General features: G+C 47.3%; 1 protein-coding gene across 1 annotated transcript in view; it reads left to right on the top strand.

Annotated features, from left to right (window-relative positions):
• LOC139751445 (uncharacterized) overlaps positions 1 to 24,776 on the top strand; it is a 386,310-nt gene that overhangs the window by 220,138 nt on the left and 141,396 nt on the right. The window contains exon 5 of the mRNA XM_071666861.1: positions 6,728 to 6,842. Within this exon, the coding sequence (XP_071522962.1) occupies positions 6,728 to 6,842 (115 nt within the window). The remainder of the gene's footprint in view (positions 1 to 6,727; positions 6,843 to 24,776) is intronic.

Here is a 24,776-nt window from a genome sequence, read left to right as displayed (position 1 = left end):
GAATACGGAGATATGACATTTGAACACAAAATGATAACAAATTTTGACCCAGTGGTTCATGGTGTTGATTAAATAACTCCTTTACGTGTTAAGGTGGTGTTCAGATACACTGGAGAAAACCTTTGAAATGGTGTTGAGAATAACACTGGAGGAAGGTCAAGTGGAAGAGGCAGTGGAAGAGGTCAGATGTCATACCCACACATTACCAGAAGAAGAAAACAGAGCAACTGTCTGTTGGCAAATATATCAGATAATCTTTGAGCCATATTGATCAGGAAGTGTTCAACAAACTTATGTTCGCTTCGTACAGAAGGCTAGAAACTTTTGGAACTTGTGTTCCTCAAACTTTGGGTCACCGCTCTTGAAGATCCTCAAAAAAGAACTGATGGAGAAGGTCTAGAGGAAGGCCAGCAAAGATGGTAGCAGAATTAAGAGAGTTGAGGCACAGGGAAAGGATGAAGGCTGTGAATTCGTCCACATTGGAGGGAAAGAAGAGTTAGGGGTGACTTGATTTTTAAACCATCTCGGTGACTTAGAACACGAACAGTTCTTTGACAGATATACGGGATAGAACAACGAGACGACATAGCATTGAGGTTATACAAGAAACTTGTTAAAAGATATATAAAGAAGTGATTGCATAAGAGTGGTAGAGGAATGGAATGAATTGATGTACAAGACAGTGGGATGTGGACAGCATACAAACGTGTGATTTGATGTACGATAGTAGAAAATATTCAAGAGATGGGGGGGCCTACGGATGTAGAACTCCCTCCCCGTACAGTACAAGAGATGGGGCCCCACGAGTGTAGAACTCCCTCCCCGTACAGTACAAGAGATGGGGCCCCACGAGTGTAGAACTCCCTCCCCGTACAGTACAAGAGATGGGGTCCCCACGAGTGTAGAACTCCCTCCCCGTACAGTACAAGAGATGGGGTCCCCACGAGTGTAGAACTCCCTCCCCGTACAGTACAAGAGATGGGGGTCCCACGAGTGTAGAACTCCCTCCCCGTACAGTACAAGAGATGGGGTCCCCACGAGTGTAGAACTCCCTCCCCGTACAGTACAAGAGATGGGGGTCCCACGAGTGTAGAACTCCCTCCCCATACAATACAAGAGATAGGGGCCCCACGAGTGTAGAACTCCCTCCCCGTACAGTACAAGAGATGGGGCCCCACGAGTGTAGAACTCCCTCCCCGTACAGTACAAGAGATGGGGGTCCCACGAGTGTAGAACTCCCTCCCCGTACAGTACAAGAGATGGGGCCCCACGAGTGTAGAACTCCCTCCCCGTACAGTACAAGAGATGGGGGTCCCACGAGTGTAGAACTCCCTCCCCGTACAGTACAAGAGATGGGGTCCCCACGAGTGTAGAACTCCCTCCCCGTACAGTACAAGAGATGGGGCCCCACGAGTGTAGAACTCCCTCCCCGTACAGTACAAGAGATGGGGGTCCCACGAGTGTAGAACTCCCTCCCCGTACAGTACAAGAGATGGGGTCCCCACGAGTGTAGAACTCCCTCCCCGTACAGTACAAGAGATGGGGCCCCACGAGTGTAGAACTCCCTCCCCGTACAGTACAAGAGATGGGGGTCCCACGAGTGTAGAACTCCCTCCCCGTACAGTACAAGAGATGGGGTCCCCACGAGTGTAGAACTCCCTCCCCGTACAGTACAAGAGATGGGGTCCCCACGAGTGTAGAACTCCCTCCCCGTACAGTAAAAGAGATAGGGGCCCCACGAGTGTAGAACTCCCTCCCCGTACAGTACAAGAGATGTGGGCCCCACGAGTGTAGAACTCCCTCCCCGTACAGTACAAGAGATGGGGGTCCCACGAGTGTAGAACTCCCTCCCCGTACAATACAAGAGATGGGGTCCCCACGAGTGTAGAACTCCCTCCCCGTACAGTACAATAAAGCAATTACTCTCTCACACACACACACACACACACACACACACACACACACAAAGGAGTTTAACCTCGCTGGATGACCCAGTAATGTAAACTAGGTCACTTTGTGAGTCACCTTTGACCCGAGGGAAACGATCGTTACCCAGAACACAGCCCCCCCCCCCCAATTTTCTTCACTTATCGTTAGCTGTTCCTTGAAGCACATAATTGTGGTGTGATGATGTGTTTGTGTTTGGTCCTGACCGGCCGGTGATGTGGGGTCATTCCACTACACGTTTTCTATATGTGTTTGATCTTGTTAGTGTGTGTGTGTGTGTGTGTGTGTGTGGGTACACTCTCTGTTTGAGTTTATGTATATATATATATATATATATATATATATATATATATATATATATATATATATATATATATATATATATTTCTTTTTTTCTTTCAAACTATTCGCCATTTCCCGCATTAGCGAGGTAGCGTTAAGAACAGAGGACTGGGCCTTTGAGGGAATACCCTCACCTGGCCCAATTCTCTGTTCCTTCTTTTGGAAAATTAAAAAAAACGAGAGGGGAGGATTTCCAGCCCCCCGCTCCCTACCCTTTTAGTCGCCTTCTACGACACGCAGGGAATACGTGGGAAGTATTCTTTCTCCCCTATCCCCAGGGATAATATATATATATATATATATATATATATATATATATATATATATATATATATATATATATATATATATATATATATGTATGTATATATATATATATATATATATATATATATATATATATATATATATATATATATATAGATAGATAGATAGATAGATAGATAGATAGATAGATAGATAGATAGATAGATAGATAGATCGATCGATCGATAGATAGCTAGATCGGTAATTAGATAGATAGATGGATAGATAGTTTTGAAAGAGATATATTGATAGAGAGATGGATGGATAGATAGTTTGAAAGACAGATATCTTGATAGAGAGATAGATGGATAGATTAGCTAGGGATGAGAAAAGAAAACAAGTAAGTTCCCCCATAGGATCATTGAATTAGGTAAAGTAGATATCCGACGTTGTGTTACCTGGGAAGAAATGAAGTCTCTAGACGTAGCCAGGAACCTTGGGGTGTTTGGTCTACCTGTGTGTGTGGCGCTGGGACATCCACACGTCTTAACATGTGTTGCTATTTTCTTGTCTTTTTTTTTTTGCCAAAGACGTGCGGGAGGGAGAGGGAGGGTCTGTGGTGTGGAGGGAGGGAGAGGGAGGGTCTGTGGTGTGTAGGGAGGGAGGGAGGGTCTGTGATGTGGAGGGAGGAAGGGTCTGTGATGGGGAGGGAGGGAGAGGGAGGGTCTGTGCTGTGGAGGGAGGGAGGGAGGGTCTGTGATGTGGAGGGAGGGAGGGAGGGTCTGTGGTGTGGAGGGAGGGAGGGAGGGTCTGTGCTGTGGAGGGAGGGAGGGAGGGTCTGTGATAGGGAGGGAGGGAGGGTCTGTGATGGGGAGGGAGGGAGAGGGAGGGTCTGTGCTGTGGAGGGAGGGAGGGAGGGTCTGTGATGTGGAGGGAGGGAGGGAGGGTCTGTGGTGTGGAGGGAGGGAGGGAGGGTCTGTGATAGGGAGGGAGGGAGGGTCTGTGGTGTGGAGGGAGGGAGGGTCTGTGATGTGGAGGGAGGGAGGGTCTGTGATGTGGAGGGAGGGAGGGTCTGTCATTTAGTACATTCTGATGGCGTATGGGGAGATAGATCGTATTGGAGCGACCCCCCCCCCCCCCCCACCTCCCTCACCCCTCCTTCCCTCCACCTCCTCCAGGTACCGATACACCCCTCCACCCCCTCACTGGCAATGGTTCTCCCCCACCCCCCCTTCCGCTGTACTGATGGTCCCCTTACTCAGCCCTTAACACCCACTATCACGTCCCCCCCCCCCTTCCCCCAACACACACACACACACACACACACACACACACACACACACACAGAAGATATTCTTTAAATAATTCAAAGCATCCATTTCCTGTCTGTAATACCCTGTCTGTTCTACTTCATTCTACTGTCTCCATCAATATAGATGGAGAATTTAGGATGGCTGTTACTGCCTCCCAGCACGTAAACTGGTCATAGACCATCAGGTCTTGTGTTATCTGTCCTTCCCATGTACTGTCCTCCAGCAGATAACCTGGTCATAGACCATCAGGTCTTGTGTTATCTGTCCTTCCCATGTACTGTCCTCCAGCAGATAACCTGGTCATAGACCATCAGGTCTTGTGTTATCTGTCCTTCCCATGTACTGTCCTCCAGCAGATAACCTGGTCATAGACCATCAGGTCTTGTGTTATCTGTCCTTCCCGTGTACTGTCCTCCAGCAGATAACCTGGTCATAGACCATCAGGTCTTGTGTTATCTGTCCTTCCCATGTACTGTCCTCCAGCAGATAACCTGGTCATAGACCATCAGGTCTTGTTATCTGTCCTTCCCATGTACTGTCCTCCAGCAGATAACCTGGTCATAGACCATCAGGTCTTGTGTTATCTGTCCTTCCCATGTACTGTCCTCCAGCAAGATAACCTGGTCATAGACCATCAGGTCTTGTGTTATCTGTCCTTCCCATGTACTGTCCTCCAGCAGATAACCTGGCCATAGACCATCAGGTCTTGTGTTATCTGTCCTTCCCGTGTACTGTCCTCCAGCAAGATAACCTGGTCATAGACCATCAGGTCTTGTGTTATCTGTCCTTCCCATGTACTGTCCTCCAGCAAGATAACCTGGTCATAGACCATCAGGTCTTGGGTTATCTGTCCTTCCCATGTACTGGCCTCCAGCAAGATAACCTGGTCATAGACCATCAGGTCTTGTGTTATCTGTCCTTCCCATGTACTGTCCTCCAGCAGATAACCTGGTCATAGACCATCAGGTCTTGTGTTATCTGTCCTTCCCGTGTACTGTCCTCCAGCAAGATAACCTGGTCATAGACCATCAGGTCTTGTGTTATCTGTCCTTCCCATGTACTGTCCTCCAGCAGATAACCTGGTCATAGACCATCAGGTCTTGTTATCTGTCCTTCCCATGTACTGTCCTCCAGCAGATAACCTGGTCATAGACCATCAGGTCTTGTGTTATCTGTCCTTCCCATGTACTGTCCTCCAGCAAGATAACCTGGTCATAGACCATCAGGTCTTGTGTTATCTGTCCTTCCCATGTACTGTCCTCCAGCAGATAACCTGGTCATAGACCATCAGGTCTTGTGTTATCTGTCCTTCCCGTGTACTGTCCTCCAGCAAGATAACCTGGTCATAGACCATCAGGTCTTGTGTTATCTGTCCTTCCCATGTACTGTCCTCCAGCAAGATAACCTGGTCATAGACCATCAGGTCTTGTGTTATCTGTCCTTCCCATGTACTGTCCTCCAGCAAGATAACCTGGTCATAGACCATCAGGTCTTGTGTTATCTGTCCTTCCCATGTACTGTCCTCCAGCAGATAACCTGGTCATAGACCATCAGGTCTTGTGTTATCTGTCCTTCCCGTGTACTGTCCTCCAGCAAGATAACCTGGTCATAGACCATCAGGTCTTGTGTTATCTGTCCTTCCCATGTACTGTCCTCCAGCAAGATAACCTGGTCATAGACCATCAGGTCTTGTGTTATCTGTCCTTCCCGTGTACTGTCCTCCAGCAAGATAACCTGGTCATAGACCATCAGGTCTTGTGTTATCTGTCCTTCCCATGTACTGTCCTCCAGCAGATAACCTGGTCATAGACCATCAGGTCTTGTGTTATCTGTCCTTCCCATGTACTGTCCTCCAGCAGATAACCTGGTCATAGACCATCAGGTCTTGTGTTATCTGTCCTTCCCATGTACTGTCCTCCAGCAGATAACCTGGTCATAGACCATCAGGTCTTGTGTTATCTGTCCTTCCCATGCACTGTCCTCCAGCAAGATAACCTGGTCATAGACCATCAGGTCTTGTGTTATCTGTCCTTCCCATGTACTGTCCTCCAGCAAGATAACCTGGTCATAGACCATCAGGTCTTGTGGTATACATAGAACTGTGGCATGTATGAGGTGACCTATGAAATAAACCATCCAGTCTATTGTGTTCACAATCAAAATACAGTAGCAACAACACCAGGGTTGTATGGAGCTAAGACTGTATATAATACAGTAGGAACATTACCACAGGGGTGTATGAAACTTAAAATACAGTAGCAACAACACCAGGGTTGTATGGAGCTAAGACTGTATATAATACAGTAGGAACATTACCACACGGGTGTATGAAACTTAAAATACAGTAGCAACAACACCAGGGTTGTATTGAACAGGGAGAGTGTTGTATGTAACACAGTAGCAAGAACACCAAGGTTGGGTTGTTATGACAGTAGTAACAACAAGAACAGGGTTGTGTGGAACTGTAACGCAGTAGTAACAACACCAGGGTTGTGTTATAGTAACAACACCAGGTTTATGTTATAGTAACAACACCAGGGTTGTGTTATAGTAACAACACCAGGGTTGTGTTATAGTAACAACACCAGGGTTGTGTTATAGTAACAACACCAGGGGGGTGTTATAGGAACAAAATACCAGGGTTGTGTTATAGTAACAACAGGGTTGTGTTCTAGTAACAACACCAGGGGGGTGTTATAGTAACAAAATACCAGGGTTGTGTTATAGTAACAAACTACCAGGGTGGTGTAGTAACAACACCAGGGTTGTGTTATAGTAACAAACTACCAGGGTGGTGTAGTAACAACACCAGGGTTGTGTTATAGTAACAACACTGCAGGGTTGTGTGGGACTAAACACGAGTGTTGTTTCGTCAACAGACGGTGGTCTGCGGGTGGCCCGCTCACTGCTGGACATCCAGAGGGAGAGAGAGCGAGCAGAGCTACACCCGGCCCGCTACCTGGACGACCTCAGGGTCCTCTACAACATACACAGGTGAGTGTAGGCGTCCCCTGGGTGTAAGTGGAGTGGGTCGTGGACAACCTCAGGGTTCTATACAACATACACAGGTGAGTGTAGGCGTCCCCTGGGTGTACGTGGAGTGGGCCGGTGTGTGTGTGTGTGTGTGTACCACCCACCCTACACCCACGGTGACCGTCACGGGAGGTGTAGGTGTGTTCAGGTGTAGTGTGTATGAGTTCTGATGGGGGAAAGTTGATATGGTCGTGAAATTAACCATATGGACGCTAGAATATACAACCAAATAAGTGAGTCGTCATTATTATTATCATTATTATTATTATTATTATTATTATTATTATTATTATTAGCATTATTGTTTGGGGCATAATTATTCCAGAGCATTATTGCTTTGGGGCATTATTATTTCTGAGCATTATTGCTTTGGGGCATTATTATATCTGAGCATTATTGCTTTGGGGCATTATTATATCTGAGCATTATTGCTTTGGGGCATTATTATATCAGCATTATTGCTTTGGGGCATTATTATTCCAGAGCATTATTGCTTTAGGGCATTATTATATCTGAGCATTATTGCTTTGGGGCATTATTATTTCTGAGCATTATTGCTTTGGGGCATTATTATTCCAGAGCATTATTGCTTTGGGGCATTATTATTTCTGAGCATTATTACTGTGGGGCATTATTATTTCTGAGCATTATTGCTTTGGGGCATTATTATATCTGAGCATTATTGCTTTGGGGCATTATTATTCCAGAGCATTATTGCTTTGGGGCATTATTATATCTGAGCATTATTGCTTTGGGGCATTATTATATCTGAGCATTATTGCTTTGGGGCATTATTATTCCAGAGCATTATTGCTTTGGGGCATTATTATATCTGAGCATTATTGCTTTGGGGCATTATTATATCTGAGCATTATTGCTTTGGGGCATTATTATTCCAGAGCATTATTGCTTTGGGGCATTATTATATCTGAGCATTATTGCTTTGGGGCATTATTATTCCAGAGCATTATTACTTTGGGGCATTATTATATCTGAGCATTATTGCTTTGGGGCATTATTATATCTGAGCATTATTGCTTTGGGGCATTATTATTCCAGAGCATTATTGCTTTGGGGCATTATTATATCTGAGCATTATTGCTTTGGGGCATTATTATTTCTGAGCATTATTGCTTTGGGGCATTATTATATCTGAGCATTATTGCTTTGGGGCATTATTATTTCTGAGCATTATTACTTTGGGGCATTATTATATCTGAGCATTATTGCTTTGGGGCATTATTATTTCTGAGCATTATTACTTTGGGGCATTATTATTTCTGAGCATTATTGCTTTGGGGCATTATTATATCTGAGCATTATTGCTTTGGGGCATTATTATATCTGAGCATTATTGCTTTGGGGCATTATTATTTCTGAGCATTATTGCTTTGGGGCATTATTATATCTGAGCATTATTGCTTTGGGGCATTATTATTTCTGAGCATTATTACTTTGGGCATTATTATATCTGAGCATTATTGCTTTGGGGCATTATTATTTCTGAGCATTATTACTTTGGGGCATTATTATATCTGAGCATTATTGCTTTGGGGCATTATTATTCCAGAGCATTATTGCTTTGGGGCATTATTATATCTGAGCATTATTGCTTTGGGGCATTATTATTTCTGAGCATTATTACTTTGGGGCATTATTATTTCTGAGCATTATTGCTTTGGGGCATTATTATTCCAGAGCATTATTGCTTTGGGGCATTATTATATCTGAGCATTATTGCTTTGGGGCATTATTATTTCTGAGCATTATTACTTTGGGGCATTATTTCTGAGCATTATTGCTTTGGGGCATTATTATTTCTGAGCATTATTGCTTTGGGGCATTATTATTTCTGAGCATTATTACTTCGGTGCGTTATTTTGCGATATATGCATATTAGAATGGATTACTATGGTTGTTGCACTTGAGCATAATGGTACGATTCCTCAGCACGAAGGTACGACCCTTGCGCACGACAGGATGGTCCTGGACGACCTTATGACCCGACCCTTGGAGAAAAGGCCAGGTCCTTCATCTTAACACATGGGTCGTACCGGCGTCGTGCTCACGATGTGTTCTCTCTCTCTCTCTCTCTCTCTCTCTCTCTCTCTCTCTCTCTCTCTCTCTCTCTCTCTCTCTCTCGTTAAGGTTTCGTGGCGATGTTCATTTCATTTAGGTGTTTTTAAAAACAGAGTTCGTGATCAAAGCTGGAAAGCATGGGTAGGAGACGTTGGAACTCTGCTGGCAGCGTGGTGGTGGACATCATGCGCCTGGCAGCGGGGTTAAGGTGTCCGTTGGTCATGCGCCTGGCAGCCGGGGCCTCTTCCCTTCCCTCCCTCCCTCCCTCCCCTCCCTCCCTCCTCGTCCCTCCTCGTCCCTCCCTCCCTCCTCGTCCCTCCCTCCCTCCCTCCCTCCCTCCTCGTCCCTCCTCGTCCCTCCCTCCCTCCTCGTCCCTCCCTCCCTCCCTCCCTCCCTCCTCGTCCCTCCCTCCCTCCCTCCTCGTCCCTCCCTCCCTCCCTCCCTCCCTCCCTCCCTCCTCGTCCCTCCCTCCCTCCCTCCCTCCCTCCTCGTCCCTCCCTCCCTCCCTCCTCGTCCCTCCCTCCCTCCCTCCCGCCTCGTCCTTCCCTCCCTCATTAATAATTCCTATTCTCATCATAACTTGTGAGTGTTATTGTCACGTAATACATTGTTTTACTTGTCGTAACGAGCGACCGGTAACGCTGTTACGTTATGTTATATACGGGAGGGAGGGTTACCAGTAAGGCTTATTTAGGGCGATTATTAAGAGACATTTTTATAATATAGATCATCTTTGACCGTTGAGTTCGACGGTACGACCCTTGAGCACGACGGTACGACCCTTGAACACGACGGTACGACCCTTGAGCACGACGGTACGACCCTTGAGCACGACGGTATGACCCTTGAGCACGACGGTACGACCCTTGAACACGACGGTACGACCCTTGAGCACGACGGTATGACCCTTGAGCACGACGGTACGACCCTTGAACACGACGGTACGACCCTTGAGCACGACGGTACGACCCTTGAGCACGACGGTATGACCCTTGAGCACGACGGTACGACCCTTGAACACGACGGTACGACCCTTGAGCACGACGGTACGACCCTTGAGCACGACGGTACGATCCTTGAGCACGACGGTACGACCCTTGAGCACGACGGTATGACCCTTGAGCACGACGGTATGACCCTTGAGCACGACGGTACGACCCTTGAGCACGACGGTACGATCCTTGAGCACGACGGTACGACCCTTGAGCACGACGGTATGACCCTTGAGCACGACGGTACGACCCTTGAGCAGGACGTTACGACCTCTTGAGCACGCCGGTGCGACCTCTTGAGCACGACGGTACGATCCTTGAGCACGACGGTACGACCCTTGAGCACGACGGTACGACCCTTGAGCACGACGGTACGACCCTTGAGCACGACGGTACGACCTCTTGAGCACGACGGTACGACCTCTTGAGCAGGACGGTACGACCTCTTGAGCACGACGGTGCGACCCTTGAGCACGACGGTGCGACCCTTGAGCACGACGGTGCGACCCTTGAGCACGACGGTACGACCCTTGAGCACGACGGTACGATCCTTGAGCACGACGGTACGATCCTTGAGCACGACGGTGCGACCCTTGAACACGACGGTACGACCCTTGAGCACGACGGTACGATCCTTGACCACGACGGTACGACCCTTTGGTATGATTGGCCTGTCACCTTGACCTCAACGTTTAAGGGTCAGGTCAAAGGTCACGCCATCATGGTCAGGGAGCGAAAGAATGTTGTTTCCTGTTCTTCTGGTGTTCTTGAGGAGCGGCCTCGTTGTTCTACAGGTCTTGTTCACAGTTAGACATGTTGTTCTAGTGTTCTTTAAGAGATAGACGTGTGAGGGGTGTGTTTTTATAATTGTTCTTCAAGTGTTGTTCACATACTGACGAGTTGTATTAGTGTTCTTCATATCTTGTTCAAGGGTAGAGTTGTTGTGCTTTTGTTCTTCAGCAGTTTAGACTTGTAGTTCTTCTTCTTCTTCTTTTCTCTCTCTCTCTCTCTCTCTCTCTCTCTCTCTCTCTCTCTCTCTCTCTCTCTCTCTCTCTCTCTCTCTCTCTCTCTCTCTCTCTCTCTCTCTCTCTCTCCAGCACCTCCAATACTCTCCGCCAGCACTCACCTCTCGCCCCCCCCCATCCCCTCCTTCCTCCTCCTCTCCCCTCCCACACCGGGAGGCAACCCTCCCCTCGGTCTCCCCTCTCCCTGCCTCCCCTCTCCCTGCCTCCCCCACACTCCTCACCTCCCCTCCCTCGAGGCTCCTCTTGTCTTCGTCCAACACCTCACTATGTGTGTGTGTGTGTGTGTGTGTGTGTGTCTGTGTATGTGTGTGTGTGTGTGTGTGTGTGTATGTATGTATGTGTGTGTGTGTGTGTGTGTGTGTGTGTGTGTGTGTGTGTGTGTGTCTGTGTTACAAACCACCTTGGCAACAACATTTTCTATCATATATAATCTATTCAAGATTTATTCACGTAGTTTTTTTTGTTTTGCCCTGATCATGAATCATAGTTAATTACACATATTTATATTTTTTTGTAATAACCCTCCCACCTCCCCCTCCTCCTCCTCTCCCCCCCCTCCCCTTTTTTCATCATCATACGCTAACAATGTTTGTAATTATAATATTTACGCCTTCCTGTAAAATGGCCTTGGCCAGAGGAGGTGGGGGGGGCGGGGGGGGGTGAGGGGGGGGAGGGAGGAGGGGTGGGGGTACCTCATATATATATATATATATATATATATATATATATATATATATATATATATATATATATATATATATATATATATTTTTTTTTTTTTTTTCCCCCAGTATTGTCTTGGTTGACCTGTGTGTGGCAGCGTTGTCCATACTGTGTTGCTTCTTGTGAACAATAGACACCAGCGATCCCTGTGTGCGTCACGTGACGTAAAGATGGTTAGACATGTATTTCATTACACCCTCCACCCCTCCTCCCTCTCCCTCCCTCCCCTCAAACACCGATAGGTCATTTCCTGACCTGGTCTGTGGATGGGTCAGAGGTCACCGCTCCAGCGGGACGTGTGTGTGTGTGTGTGTGTGTGTGTGTGTGTGTGTGTGTGTAGTACAGAACTTGTCTACTGGGTAGGGAGGGTAATCCTTGTTCATCCTGGGGAGGGTAATCCTTGTTCATCCTGGGGAGGGTAATCCTTGTTCATCCTGGACAGGGTAATCCTTGTTCATCCTGGACAGGGTAATCCTTGTTCATCCTGGACAGGGTAATCCTTGTTCATCCTGGACAGGGTAATCCTTGTTCATCCTGGACAGGGTAATCCTTGTTCATCCTGGGGAGGGTAATCCTTGTTCATCCTGGACAGGGTAATCCTTGTTCATCCTGGAGGTAATAATGAAAGCAAGAAACAAACTAGTCTAATCCAAGATAAGAAGATCATGTGTAGTGTATGACTGGTGGAGGAATGGACCAAAATGACTGTGGATATGGTTAATGCAGACACCATACATGAATTATGAAGTATGATCTTAGAAAATGTTCTAGAGATGGGGGCCCCCACGAGTGTAGAACTCCCTCCCCGTACAGTACAAGAGATGGGGCCCCACGAGTGTAGAACTCCCTCCCCGTACAGTACAAGAGATGGGGGCCCACGAGTGTAGAACTCCCTCCCCGTACAGTACAAGAGATGGGGCCCCCACGTGTGTAGAACTCCCTCCCCGTACAGTACAAGAGATGGGGGCCCCACGCGTGTAGAACTCCCTCCCCGTACAGTACAAGAGATGGGGCCCCCACGTGTGTAGAACTCCCTCCCCGTACAGTACAAGAGATGGGGGCCCCACGCGTGTAGAACTCCCTCCCCGTACAGTACAAGAGATGGGGCCCCACGAGTGTAGAACTCCCTCCCCGTACAGTACAAGAGATGGGAGCCCACGAGTGTAGAACTCCCTCCCCGTACAATACAAGAGGTGGGGGCCCACGAGTGTAGAACTCCCTCCCCGTACAGTACAAGAGGTGGGGCCCCACGAGTGTAGACCTCCCTCCCCGTACAGTACAAGAGATGGGGGCCCACGAGTGTAGAACTCCCTCCCCGTACAGTACAAGAGATGGGGTCCCCACGAGTGTAGAACTCCCCGTACAGTACAAGAGATGGGGGCCCACGAGTGTAGAACTCCCTCCCCGTACAGTACAAGAGATGGGGGCCCACGAGTGTAGAACTCCCTCCCCGTACAGTACAAGAGATGGGGGCCCACGAGTGTAGAACTCCCTCCCCGTACAGTACAAGAGATGGGGTCCCCACGAGTGTAGAACTCCCCGTACAGTACAAGAGATGGGGGCCCACGAGTGTAGAACTCCCTCCCCGTACAGTACAAGAGATGGGGGCCCCACGAATGTAGAACTCCCTCCCCGTACAGTACAAGAGATCGGGGCCCACGAGTGTAGAACTCCCTCCCCTAACAGTACAAGAGATGGGGGCCCCACGAATGTAGAACTCCCTCCCCGTACAGTACAAGAGATGGGGGCCCACGAGTGTAGAACTCCCTCCCCGTACAGTACAAGAGATGGGGGCCCACGAGTGTAGAACTCCCCGTATAGTACAAGAGATGGGGGCCCACGAATGTAGAACTCCCTCCCCGTACAGTACAAGAGATGGGGGCCCACGAGTGTAGAACTCCCTCCACGTACATTACAAGAGATGGGGGCCCACGAATGTAGAACTCCCTCCCCGTACAGTACAAGAGATGGGGGCCCCTACGAGTACAAAGAGATAATTACACACACACACACACACACACACACACACACACATACACACACATGCACGTGCGTGCGACGCCTGCAGTCGCACGTCAAGCCATTAGACTAACGGAGGAGGCAAACGATTTAACCCTCCCCCCCTCCCCTCGCCCCCCTCTCCCCCTCCCCCCCTCCCCCCGCGTCCTACATTACTGTCTTGACCCGGGGCCTTGAAGCTGGAAGAGGGGGGGGGGGTGTAAAGATGGACTCTAGGGTTGGGGGTGGGGTGGGGGGGAGGAGGGGGGAAGGTCAAGACGTGACGCACCTGTCACGGAGGACGCCGGGGGGGGGGGGGAGGAGGAGGAGGAAGAGGAGGAGGAGGAGGAGAGGAGGAGGAGGAGGAGGAGGTAATCTCTCGTCAAGGTGGACCTTCATGGCGTGACCCAAAGGATGACACTGACACCCTTTCCCATGTGTGTGTGTGTGTGTGTGTGTCTGTGTAATATGTATACCCCTCCCCCACCCCCTCCTCGTGTATGCGTGTGAGTACACACATACATAACACGACAGTTCATCATTAGGAGCTGTTAGGCGGGTGTAGGCGTGGTTCTTTACCTAGCGGGCGTGGGCGTGGGCGTGGCCTGGACCCTGCATGACAGTGGCATGACAGTAGCATGACAGTGCATGCTGGCTGTGATTATCTCGCTTATCACTTTAAATCTCACCATGACCCACACAAGTCGAGGACGCTTTATATATATATATATATATATATATATATATATATATATATATATATATATATATATATATATATATATATATATATATATATGTATTTCCTGTATGGCGGGGTAGCGACGGGAATGGATGAAGACAGCAAATATGAATATATACATGTCTGTATATGTATGCGTTCTTTGTATGTATATGTATGTGTACGTTGATATATATATATATATATATATATATATATATATATATATATATATATATATATATATATATATATATTTATATATATATATATATATATATATATATATATATATATATATATATATATATATATATATATATGCGCGTGTATGGGCGTTTATGTGTTTATATGTGTATATGATGAGTTGGGCCATTCTTCGTCTGTTTCCTTGCGCTACTCTGCTGACGCGGGAAACAGCGATTAAGTATAATATATGTAATTCTCATTTTCGTACATTTAAAGGTGTCAAATTATTGAAGGTAATTAGATAATTAGCAATTATTTTTATTATGACGTTGCTTACAGAAATATAAAGTAGAAATGTGGGAAAACTTTTTTTGGTTGAGGTGGTCTGGGAAGAGGTGGTTAGAACAGGCAGTATTGATGGTTGCTGTTGATGATGGCACACTCGGCTTCAACACACTCATGCGAGGGTGTTGACACACTCAGGTGAGTGTGTTAACACCCTCAGGTGAGTGTGTTAACACCCTCAGGTGAGTGTGTTAACACACTTAAGCCAGGAGACTTCACCTCCTCAGGTATCGTTCTCATCTCTCCCTTCCTCAGCCATCTCTCCCTTCCTCAGCCATCTCTCCCTTCCTCATCCATCTCTCCCTTCCTCAGCCATGTCTCCCTTTCTCAGCTTTTGGCCCGCTCGTTTCACCCCTTACTCCTTTCTCTTCCCTAAAACCTCAAATTCTCTCAAGGTCGTTATCCACAAGAAGTAACAACAAATACATTTTTTATTTTCAATGTCGCCTTTCGTCTCTCATATTTAACTGAGTCTCCTGCAGCTCATGGTTGCGCTCACTCCCAGCAGCAGGGAAATGTGGGCTCCTTTTGGAATGAGAAGTTCTTCCACGAGACTCTACTTCCAGAGGTCCAGTCACGTCCAAGATGACTCTTCACTTCGGCTGGAACTTCTTCAGGAGGAGTCTGGTAACACCACCTAACCTTGTTTATATATAGAAGACATCTGAGGTGTAATTTGGATGCTGAATTCTAATAATGTATATGATAGTGATGACTCAGTTGATGTTCTCATGCGTGACTCAGTCTCGTATATCAACTGGTTTGGAACAAGATGTACATGACGAGGGTCATGTACACACGTGTGTACATATGACACACACATTTTAAGGTTATCCCACAGCGTACATGACGAGGGTCTTGTACATACGTGTGTACATATGACACACACATGTTCAGGTTAGCCCACAGCGTACATGACGAGGGTTATGTGTACACACGTGTGTACATATGACACACACATGTTAAGGTTAGCCCACAGCTGTTTCACACTCAGGGTGTAGTGTCAGTGTACACAGGCTGCTCCAGACTTTCCAGTTGTCTTCGTCAGAATACACTGGCTGTTCCAGGCTCTCCTCCAGGTGTCTACACCAGAACAAACCAATGGTTCCAAACCTTTCCTGAGGTCTGCTCCTGGAAACACTCTTGAGCTTCCAGAATTTAAAAGAGAACCCACATACTCCACTACACTTTCCAGGCGTAGTCACTGGAACTTATGTCCTCTTCCAGAAATCCCCGGCCATCTTCACGTAAAATATGTCGGTTCTTAGAGAATTCCATTTTCTTCACTTTTCGCCCATATACACTCTCCCTGTCCCACAGGTTCCAGTCTCGCCTTCCAGATGACACACACACCACACCACACACTTCTTCTCAAGAATTTTGGAGGAACAGTCGCTTGTCCATGTCGAGGGCCAGCCTCACTCCTTCTTGGGCCTCTATCGCCTTCGAGTTCACCAGGCGCTATCTGGACTCGACTCTCATTGAGATGGACTTACGCATGCGCCCCCGGTATTGCTGGAACTGGAAAGTGTGTAGGGGTTATTGAGGTCCTGGAAATGGAGGGAATACACAAGAGTGGTTGGTGGTCCAGAGTAGTAATGGAGCTTGTATTGGCAGGGGTCTGGAGGCACCCAGATGGACAGCCCCCGAACTGGGGCTGGCTGGAGGGCTGGCGCTGGATTCCAGGTTTCTTCTCCTGGAGGTGGTGTTCACATCAGGTGGATGCATTCAGCTGAACTGGATCACGTTGCCATGTTCTGTTCATGAAGAGAGAATATTTCCTTTTTTTCTCCCAGATGTGGATGGATATATTGCATACATTTGGAGACGGATTATGAACACTTAGAACATACCCTTCGTCTCTCTCTCTCTCTCTCTCTCTCTCTCTCTCTCTCTCTCTCTCTCTCTCTCTCTCTCTCACACACACACACACACACACACACACACACACAGAAACGGCCACATCCAGATACACCGTCACGAACACTAGGATGGTGGCTACACACACAGTCGCCCTACGCGATCAGCGAAGCTTAAAGTGGTTTAAATTTTTTTTATTTTCTTTTTCTTTTGAAATCCGTGTAAACACACGAGACAAAGCCAGTTTTTTTTTTTTCATTAATATCTTCGTGGTTCTATTATTAGCTTCTTGATCAAATGTCGACTGTCCACGGTTCCTGCACGCTACGCATAGTGAGTGAAGGAAGAAGAATTGAGATAGAAGACATAGAGAGTTTGTAAGACATGTTTGGTAAACATGTTTACCAAGTGGCGTCCTAGCTTCGTCTCTTCGATGTATATCAACTGACTGTTATATTCCTCTCTTGTGTCTCCCCTGATGATGTGATTATTACACGAAAGTGCACTTGGGAACTTTTCGTGTTTCATTTCCCCGTAGACTCATAGGAATATATATATATATATATATATATATATATATATATATATATATATATATATATATATATATATATTATTTTTTTTTTTTTTTTTGCTTTGTCGCTGTCTCCCGCGTTTGCGAGGTAGCGCAAGGAAACAGACGAAAGAAATGGCCCAACCCACCCCCATACACATGTATATACATACGTCCACACACGCAAATACACATACCTACACAGCTTTCCATGGTTTACCCCAGGCGCTTCACATGCCCTGATTCCATCCACTGACAGCACGTCAACCCCGGTATACCACATCGCTCCAATTCACTCTATTCCTTGCCCTCCTTTCACCCTCCTGCATGTTCAGGCCCCGATCACACAAAATCTTTTTCACTCTTTGAATTGAGTAAGTAACGTAAAGGTAAGAGAGATGTGTGGAAATAAAAAGAGCGTGGTTGAGAGAGCAGAAGAGGGTGTTTTGAAATGGTTTGGGCACATGGAGAGAATGAGTGAGGAAAGATTGACCAAGAGGATATATGTGGCGGAGGTGGAGGGAACGAGGAGAAGAGGGAGACCAAATTGGAGGTGGAAAGATATATATATATATATATATATATATATATATATATATATATATATATATATATATATATATATATATACACATATTTATATATATGTGTGTGTGTGTGTGTTTAAGGATATGAAAGGAGGTCATAAGAACAGCCCAGTAACTTATTGTTAATTAGTTAGAGAAATAGAGGATCTCCAGTCATGACACGGAGGTTGTAAGATGGTCCCAGGCCATCACTGGAACACTCCTACGTCAGGAGGGTTGTACTACCCTGGGGGAGGCTTGTACTACCCTGGGGGAGGCTGTGGTCTACAACCTAACTATAGATAACACGACCATTTTGGGACAAGTAATGGAATTAGATCATAGTTCTTAATGTGTCATTATTTTATATGTATTGTCTTTTCTTTTATTCCACGTAGGATAATCAGTTAAGGATTTAGTGTTGGTATACATAGGGGAGCCTCTCGCCTCGTATGTATATATTTCTTCTCGTTGTTGGGGGGTCAGAGGTCACGCCATTTTAAAGCGCCAAGTGTCGAACCCTTTTGGTCAGGGGTCGAATCCCACCCCAGAAGGTTTGGAAAAGAACGACCCGGAGCCGACGTGTGTGTGTGTGTGTGTGTGTGTGTGTGTGTATGTGTGTGTGTGTGTATGTATGTATGTGTGTATGTGTGTGTGTGTGTGTGTGTGTGTATGTATGTATGTGTGTATGTGTGTGTGTATGTGTGTGTGTGTGTATGTATGTGTGTATGTGTGTGTGTGTGTGTGTGTGTGTGTATGTATGTATGTGTGTATGTGTGTGTATGTGTGTGTGTGTGTGTGTGTGTGTGTGTGTGTGTGTGGAAGGTACACGCTCTGCCGTAATTGCCACGGAGGGGGGGGAGCTTGTCCTCCCCCCCCTCTCACACGCCCCTTTTAAGAGAGATTAAATTTCCCTCCGTCGATCTCGCTCTGCGTCACGTGGGCAGGACCGAGTCAACATTCCTCCCTCCTCCTCCTCCTCCCCTCCCTCCTCCTCCTCCTCCCCCCATACAAGCGTTGGTGGTGTACTACACTCAATTAATCATCGTCATGGGGAGATAAGGACACACACTTCTCCCCCACTTCGTCGTTTGTGAGTTATATATATAAACCTCTAAAGCAAAAATTTGGACCAAGTGATATGAATTTTCTTAACCTACTTCCTTTTATCGGGGTCGGCACACAAGCCTCGTAGTTCCAGCGCTCGCCGCCACGAAAATAATGGTTGGTGATTGGTCAGTCCAGGGATGACATCCTTTGGCGGGAAATTTCCGGTTGGTGATTGGTTAGTCCAGAGATGACATCATTTGGTGGGAAAATCCTGGTTGGTGATTGGTTATGTAGAGATTACATATTATCTGGCGGGAAAATCCTGGTTAGTGATTGGTTAGTCCAGATATGACATCATATGGCGGGTAAATACTGGTTTGTGATTGCTTATGTAAATATGTCATTATCTCGTGGGATAATATTGGATGGTGATTGGCTATTGTGGAGATGACATCATTTTTTTTTGCGGGAAAATACTTGTTGGTGATTGGCTGTTGCAGAGACATATGTTGTCGTTTGGCGGGAGATAACACGGTTGTGATCAGTTCAGCAGATAAGAATTTATAGAAAACGTATCATCTTATGTTTCAAGGCACAGTAGTTCCAGCAATGTTGTATGGTTGCGAGGCGTGGGCTATGGATAGAGTTGTGCGCAGGAGGATGGATGTGCTGGAAATGAGATGTTTGAGGACAATGTGTGGTGTGAGGTGGTTTGATCGAGTAAGTAACGTAAGGGTAAGAGAGATGTGTGGAAATAAAAAGAGCGTGGTTGAGAGAGCAGAAGAGGGTGTTTTGAAATGGTTTGGGCACATGGAGAGAATGAGTGAGGAAAGATTGACCAAGAGGATATATGTGTCGGAGGTGGAGGGAACGAGGAGAAGTGGGAGATCAAATTGGAGGTGGAAAGATGGAGTGAAAAAGATTTTGTGTGATCGGGGCCTGAACATGCAGGAGGGTGAAAGGAGGGCACGTTATAGAGTGAATTGGAACGATGTGGTATACCGGGGTCGACGTGCTGTCAGTGGACTGAACCAGGGCATGTGAAACGTCTGAGGTAAACCTTGGAAAGGTCTGTGGGGCCTGGATGTGGATAGGGAGCTTCACATGCCTTGGTTCAATCTGTTGACAGCGCGTCAACCCCGGTATACCACATCGTTCCAATTCACTGTATCACTTGCACGCCTTTCACCTTCCTGCATGTTCAGGCCCCGATCACTCAAAATCTTTTTCACTCCATGTGTGTGTGTGTGTGTGTGTGTGTGTGTGTGTGTGTGTGTGTGAGCGAATAAAAAAATAACTCAATCTTCCAATCCCAAAATTCGTACGTGATAAAAACTTGGAAGAAATAGTTCCAGGGTTTTGCATCAGCTTGTGATGTTGATATCGACATGATAATAATCGTAATTATCATAGATTATCTGTCACACGCATCGTGATGTCGCGTTATTTGCATATTGTATCGCCCTGAGATTTATATATATATATATATATATATATTTATATACATTTTTTTTCTCTTAGTTTCTCTACAAAGACGTGGAATCAGTCGACTTTGGGATCATAATGGGTCTGTTGTTATTATTTTTTTTCCTTCTTCTCCCGCGCACGCGTTTCTGATGCATTGGGTACGCACCGTGACGCTCATTATACGCATTATGACGTCCGTAACTCTGCATCGTGATGACCAGTGCATGTCTAGTGTCAGGCTTGTGACACAGTGTGACGGTGACAGGACGCAGTGTGACGGCCCATCGTGCGTTAGTATGAGACCGTCACTATACGCAGTGTGACGGTGACTTTACGCAGTTCGACCGTCATTGTACGCAGCGTGACGGTGATTTTACGCAACTTAAAGCTCATTGAGCTACCTTGACGGCCATTATACACAGTGTGACGGTCAGTATACACAGTGTGACGGTCAGTATACACGGTGTGACGGTCAGTATACACAGTGTGACGGTCAGTATACACAGTGTGACGTTCAGTATACACAGTGTGACGGTCAGTATACACAGTGTGACGTTCAGTATACACAGTGTGACGGTCAGTATACACAGTGTGACGGTCAGTATACACGGTGTGACGGTCAGTATGCACAGTGTGACGGTCAGTATACACAGTGTGACGGTCAGTATACACGGTGTGACGGTCATTATACACAGTGTGACGGTCAGTATACACAGTGTGACGGTCAGTATACACAGTGTGACGGTCAGTATCCACGGTGTGACGGTCAGTATACACAGTGTGACGGTCAGTATACACAGTGTGACGGTCAGTATACACGGTGTGACGGTCAGTATACACAGTGTGACGGTCAATATACACAGTGTGACGGTCAGTATACACAGTGTGACGGTCAGTATACACAGTGTGACGGTCAGTATACACAGTGTGACGGTCAGTATACACGGTGTGACGGTCAGTATACACAGTGTGACGGTCAGTATACACAGTGTGACGGTCAGTATACACGGTGTGACGGTCAGTATACACGGTGTGACGGTCAGTATACACAGTGTGACGGTCAATATACACAGTGTGACGGTCAGTATACACAGTGTGACGGTCAGTATACACAGTGTGACGGTCAGTATACACAGTGTGACGGTCAGTATACACAGTGTGACGGTCAGTATACACGGTGTGACGGTCATTATACACAGTGTGACGGTCAGTATACACAGTGTGACGGTCAGTATACACAGTGTGACGGTCAGTATACACGGTGTGACGGTCAGTATACACAGTGTGACGGTCAGTATACACAGTGTGACGGTCAGTATACACGGTGTGACGGTCAGTATACACAGTGTGACGGTCAGTATACACAGTGTGACGGTCAGTATACACAGTGTGACGTTCAGTATACACAGTGTGACGTTCAGTATACACAGTGTGACGGTCAGTATACACAGTGTGACGTTCAGTATACACAGTGTGACGTTCAGTATACACAGTGTGACGGTCAGTATACACAGTGTGACGGCCAGTATACACAGTGTGACGGCCAGTATACACAGTGTGACGGTCAGTATACGCAGTTGGACGGTCAGTATATGCGTTATGACCATCATTATACTGCGTATGATGGTCATTATACGCATTACGACACTCATTATACGCATTATGATGCTTATAGACAATAACGTGATCATTGTACGCAGTTTGATGATATACGCAGTATGATGGAAACGTATACAGTATAACAATCATTATACGCATCCTGATGATTATTATACGTAATATGAAGCTCATGATCGTATAATACTCAGTATTACGCTCATTGTAGAGTGTGACGCTGATTGTTCGCTGTATAAAACTTGTACGAAATAGTATGTCGGTCCCTATGCACTTGGCTCCTCGCTCTGTTCCTTCTTTTGGATGATAACACAAGAAAGGTGGAACTTGCAGCCATCCACCCACCCCAGCCTTTCTGTTAGTCGCCCTCTACGACACGTAGGGAAGACGTGGGCAGTGAGAGGCAGGATAGATTCACAGAGAGAGAGAGAGAGAGAGAGAGAGAGAGAGAGAGAGAGAGAGAGAGAGAGTCGGTAAATACATAAGAAAAAGACGACTTGCAGGAAGATTTTGGCTCGTCAAAGATTTGCAGCGTCCATATAGTATAAGGGTGTGAGTGCGGGCAGGCGAACCCATTCATGTCCTTACCAGGATCCATTCCTGTTGTGTTTCCCCCATGACCGCTCGCTGGTCAGGACCACAGGAGAAAGTGTGTGTGTGTGTGTGCGTGTGTGTGTGTTTGGCTTCATAGGGGTGAGCAGGGGGCAGTCGAGGAGTATGTGTTCACCGTCTCTAATATGGAAGTTGTCTCTTGGGTGTAATGGGACCTTGTAAGATACTGCACTTGTGTTTAGAATGTTGGAGTGATGGGTGAAGGGTGTTCTGAAGGAGGCGTACGACGAGAGAAGAAAAAAAAAAAATGATAGCGCGTACATGTCTGGGGAGTGTAGTTTCAGATGAGTGTATATATATATATGTCTGACGAAGTGGGAAATAGAATTAGGTAGGTAGGTAGAGAGACAGAGAGAGAGAGAGAGAGAGAGAGAGAGAGAGAGAGAGAGAGAGAGAGAGAGAGAGAGAGAGAGAGAGAGAGAGAGAGAATAGTGCTTCTCGAATCACTAGTACGGTGTGTATTTGTTAATGTGTTTCTGCATGGAAGTATGGGATGTCCAAGTGTGACGCGGGAGGGAGGGGTGTGTGTGTGTGTGTGTTTCCAGTCGTACCTGCTGGTGGTGGTGGTGGTGGAGGGGATGGTGGAGTGCTGTGGACGGGAGTGGGAGAGAAAGAGGTTGGGTCTTGTACCTTTGCGGAGGACCAAATACCGAGCATAAACAGGAGAACTAACTCGTGAACGTGTTGTGCGGTGAACGTGTGGTCGGTGGCGTGGCAGGCAGCACCCATCACACACGGAGTCGCTGTGTGTGTGTGTGTGTGTGTATGTGTGTGTGTGTGTGTGTGTGTGTGTGTGTGTGTGTGTGTGTGTGTGTGTGTGTGTAATCTTATGATCAGGTCGCATTGTGACACCACAACCTTGGACTGGAAATGGTAGAGAGATTAACTGAAGATTAGAGTATAAAGGGATTATCTCCCACGCATTGCTCCTCCTGACGACGCTACTCCTCCTCCTCCTCCTCCTCCTTCTGCTCCTCCTCCTCCTCCTCCTGCTGTTGCTCGTGCTCCTCCTCCTCCTGCTGCTCCTCCTGCTGCTTCTCCTGCTGCTGCTGTTGCTCGTGCTCCTCCTCCTCCTCCTCCTGCTCCTCCTCCTCCTCCTCCTGTTCCTCCTCCTCCTCCTCCTGTTCCTCCTCCTCCTCCTCCTCCTCCTCCTCCTCCTGCTGCTCCTCCTCCTGTTGCTCCTCCTGCTGCTCCTCCTGTTGCTCCTCCTGTTGCTCTTCCTGTTGTTGAGGGCCTTGTCTGTGCCGTGGGTCCCACTCCCCCCCACTCCCACCCACGCCCCTCCTCCTCCTCCCCAGGGTCACCTACAGGGTCATACCCTGACTATCCCAAGGCCATCCCGGTGTTTCTCTCTAGCCTAACCATCCCCAGGATAGGTGAGCACTCCCCTGACTATCCCACAGTCGTCCCAGCCTGTATCGTAGCTACATCCCAAATCATGCCACTCACATCCGGACTATCCAGGGTTCGAGACATCCCCTGACCATTCCTTCATATCTATCCCCGTTGGATCTTCTTTTAAGAATAGATAAAAGTCCATACGGATTGGAGGATAGGTGGAGGCAGGCGGCCCGTCCACCAATCCTTCGTCTACAATTGTACACAATTGCCACCCTTGATGATTCGCCATCGTTGTTTATCACTTTATTCCCCCCAGGGCTTCGGGAGAGGGGGGGGGGGCGATCTATATAATGGCCCTAGGGTGGCTGGGAGGAGGTGGTCGTCAACTGGTGAAAGATGCACCAACGCGTCGATACCCGCTGGCCTGGGGGTTCGAACTGGTGATGTGTGTGTGTGTGTGTGTGTGTGTCTTCGGGAGTCATTGGGATTCTTTTAGGGATGTCAGCTGGCGTCTGGGCTGGACGTACCCATCCCTGCACAGGCCAGGGTGTGAGGGGGGGTGGGGGGGCCCTTACCTACCTACCCAGGGGTCTTCTGGTTCTCCAGGGCTGCGCTGCGCTCAGTAGCAGGGGACAAGGGATGGCCTTCCGACGAAGCGAGAGGCCCTTTGGACCAGAGTGTGCCCTCAACTTTTTAAGCCCGAGGTGAGTCTGCACCCACGAGGTGTAGACCCCAGATGAGGCGGAGTCCGGTAACACCT

Source organism: Panulirus ornatus, chromosome 11, assembly GCF_036320965.1.
Source record: "Panulirus ornatus isolate Po-2019 chromosome 11, ASM3632096v1, whole genome shotgun sequence".
NCBI classification, from domain to species: Eukaryota; Metazoa; Arthropoda; class Malacostraca; order Decapoda; family Palinuridae; genus Panulirus; species Panulirus ornatus.
This window is presented reverse-complemented; position numbering and strand designations above follow the sequence as displayed.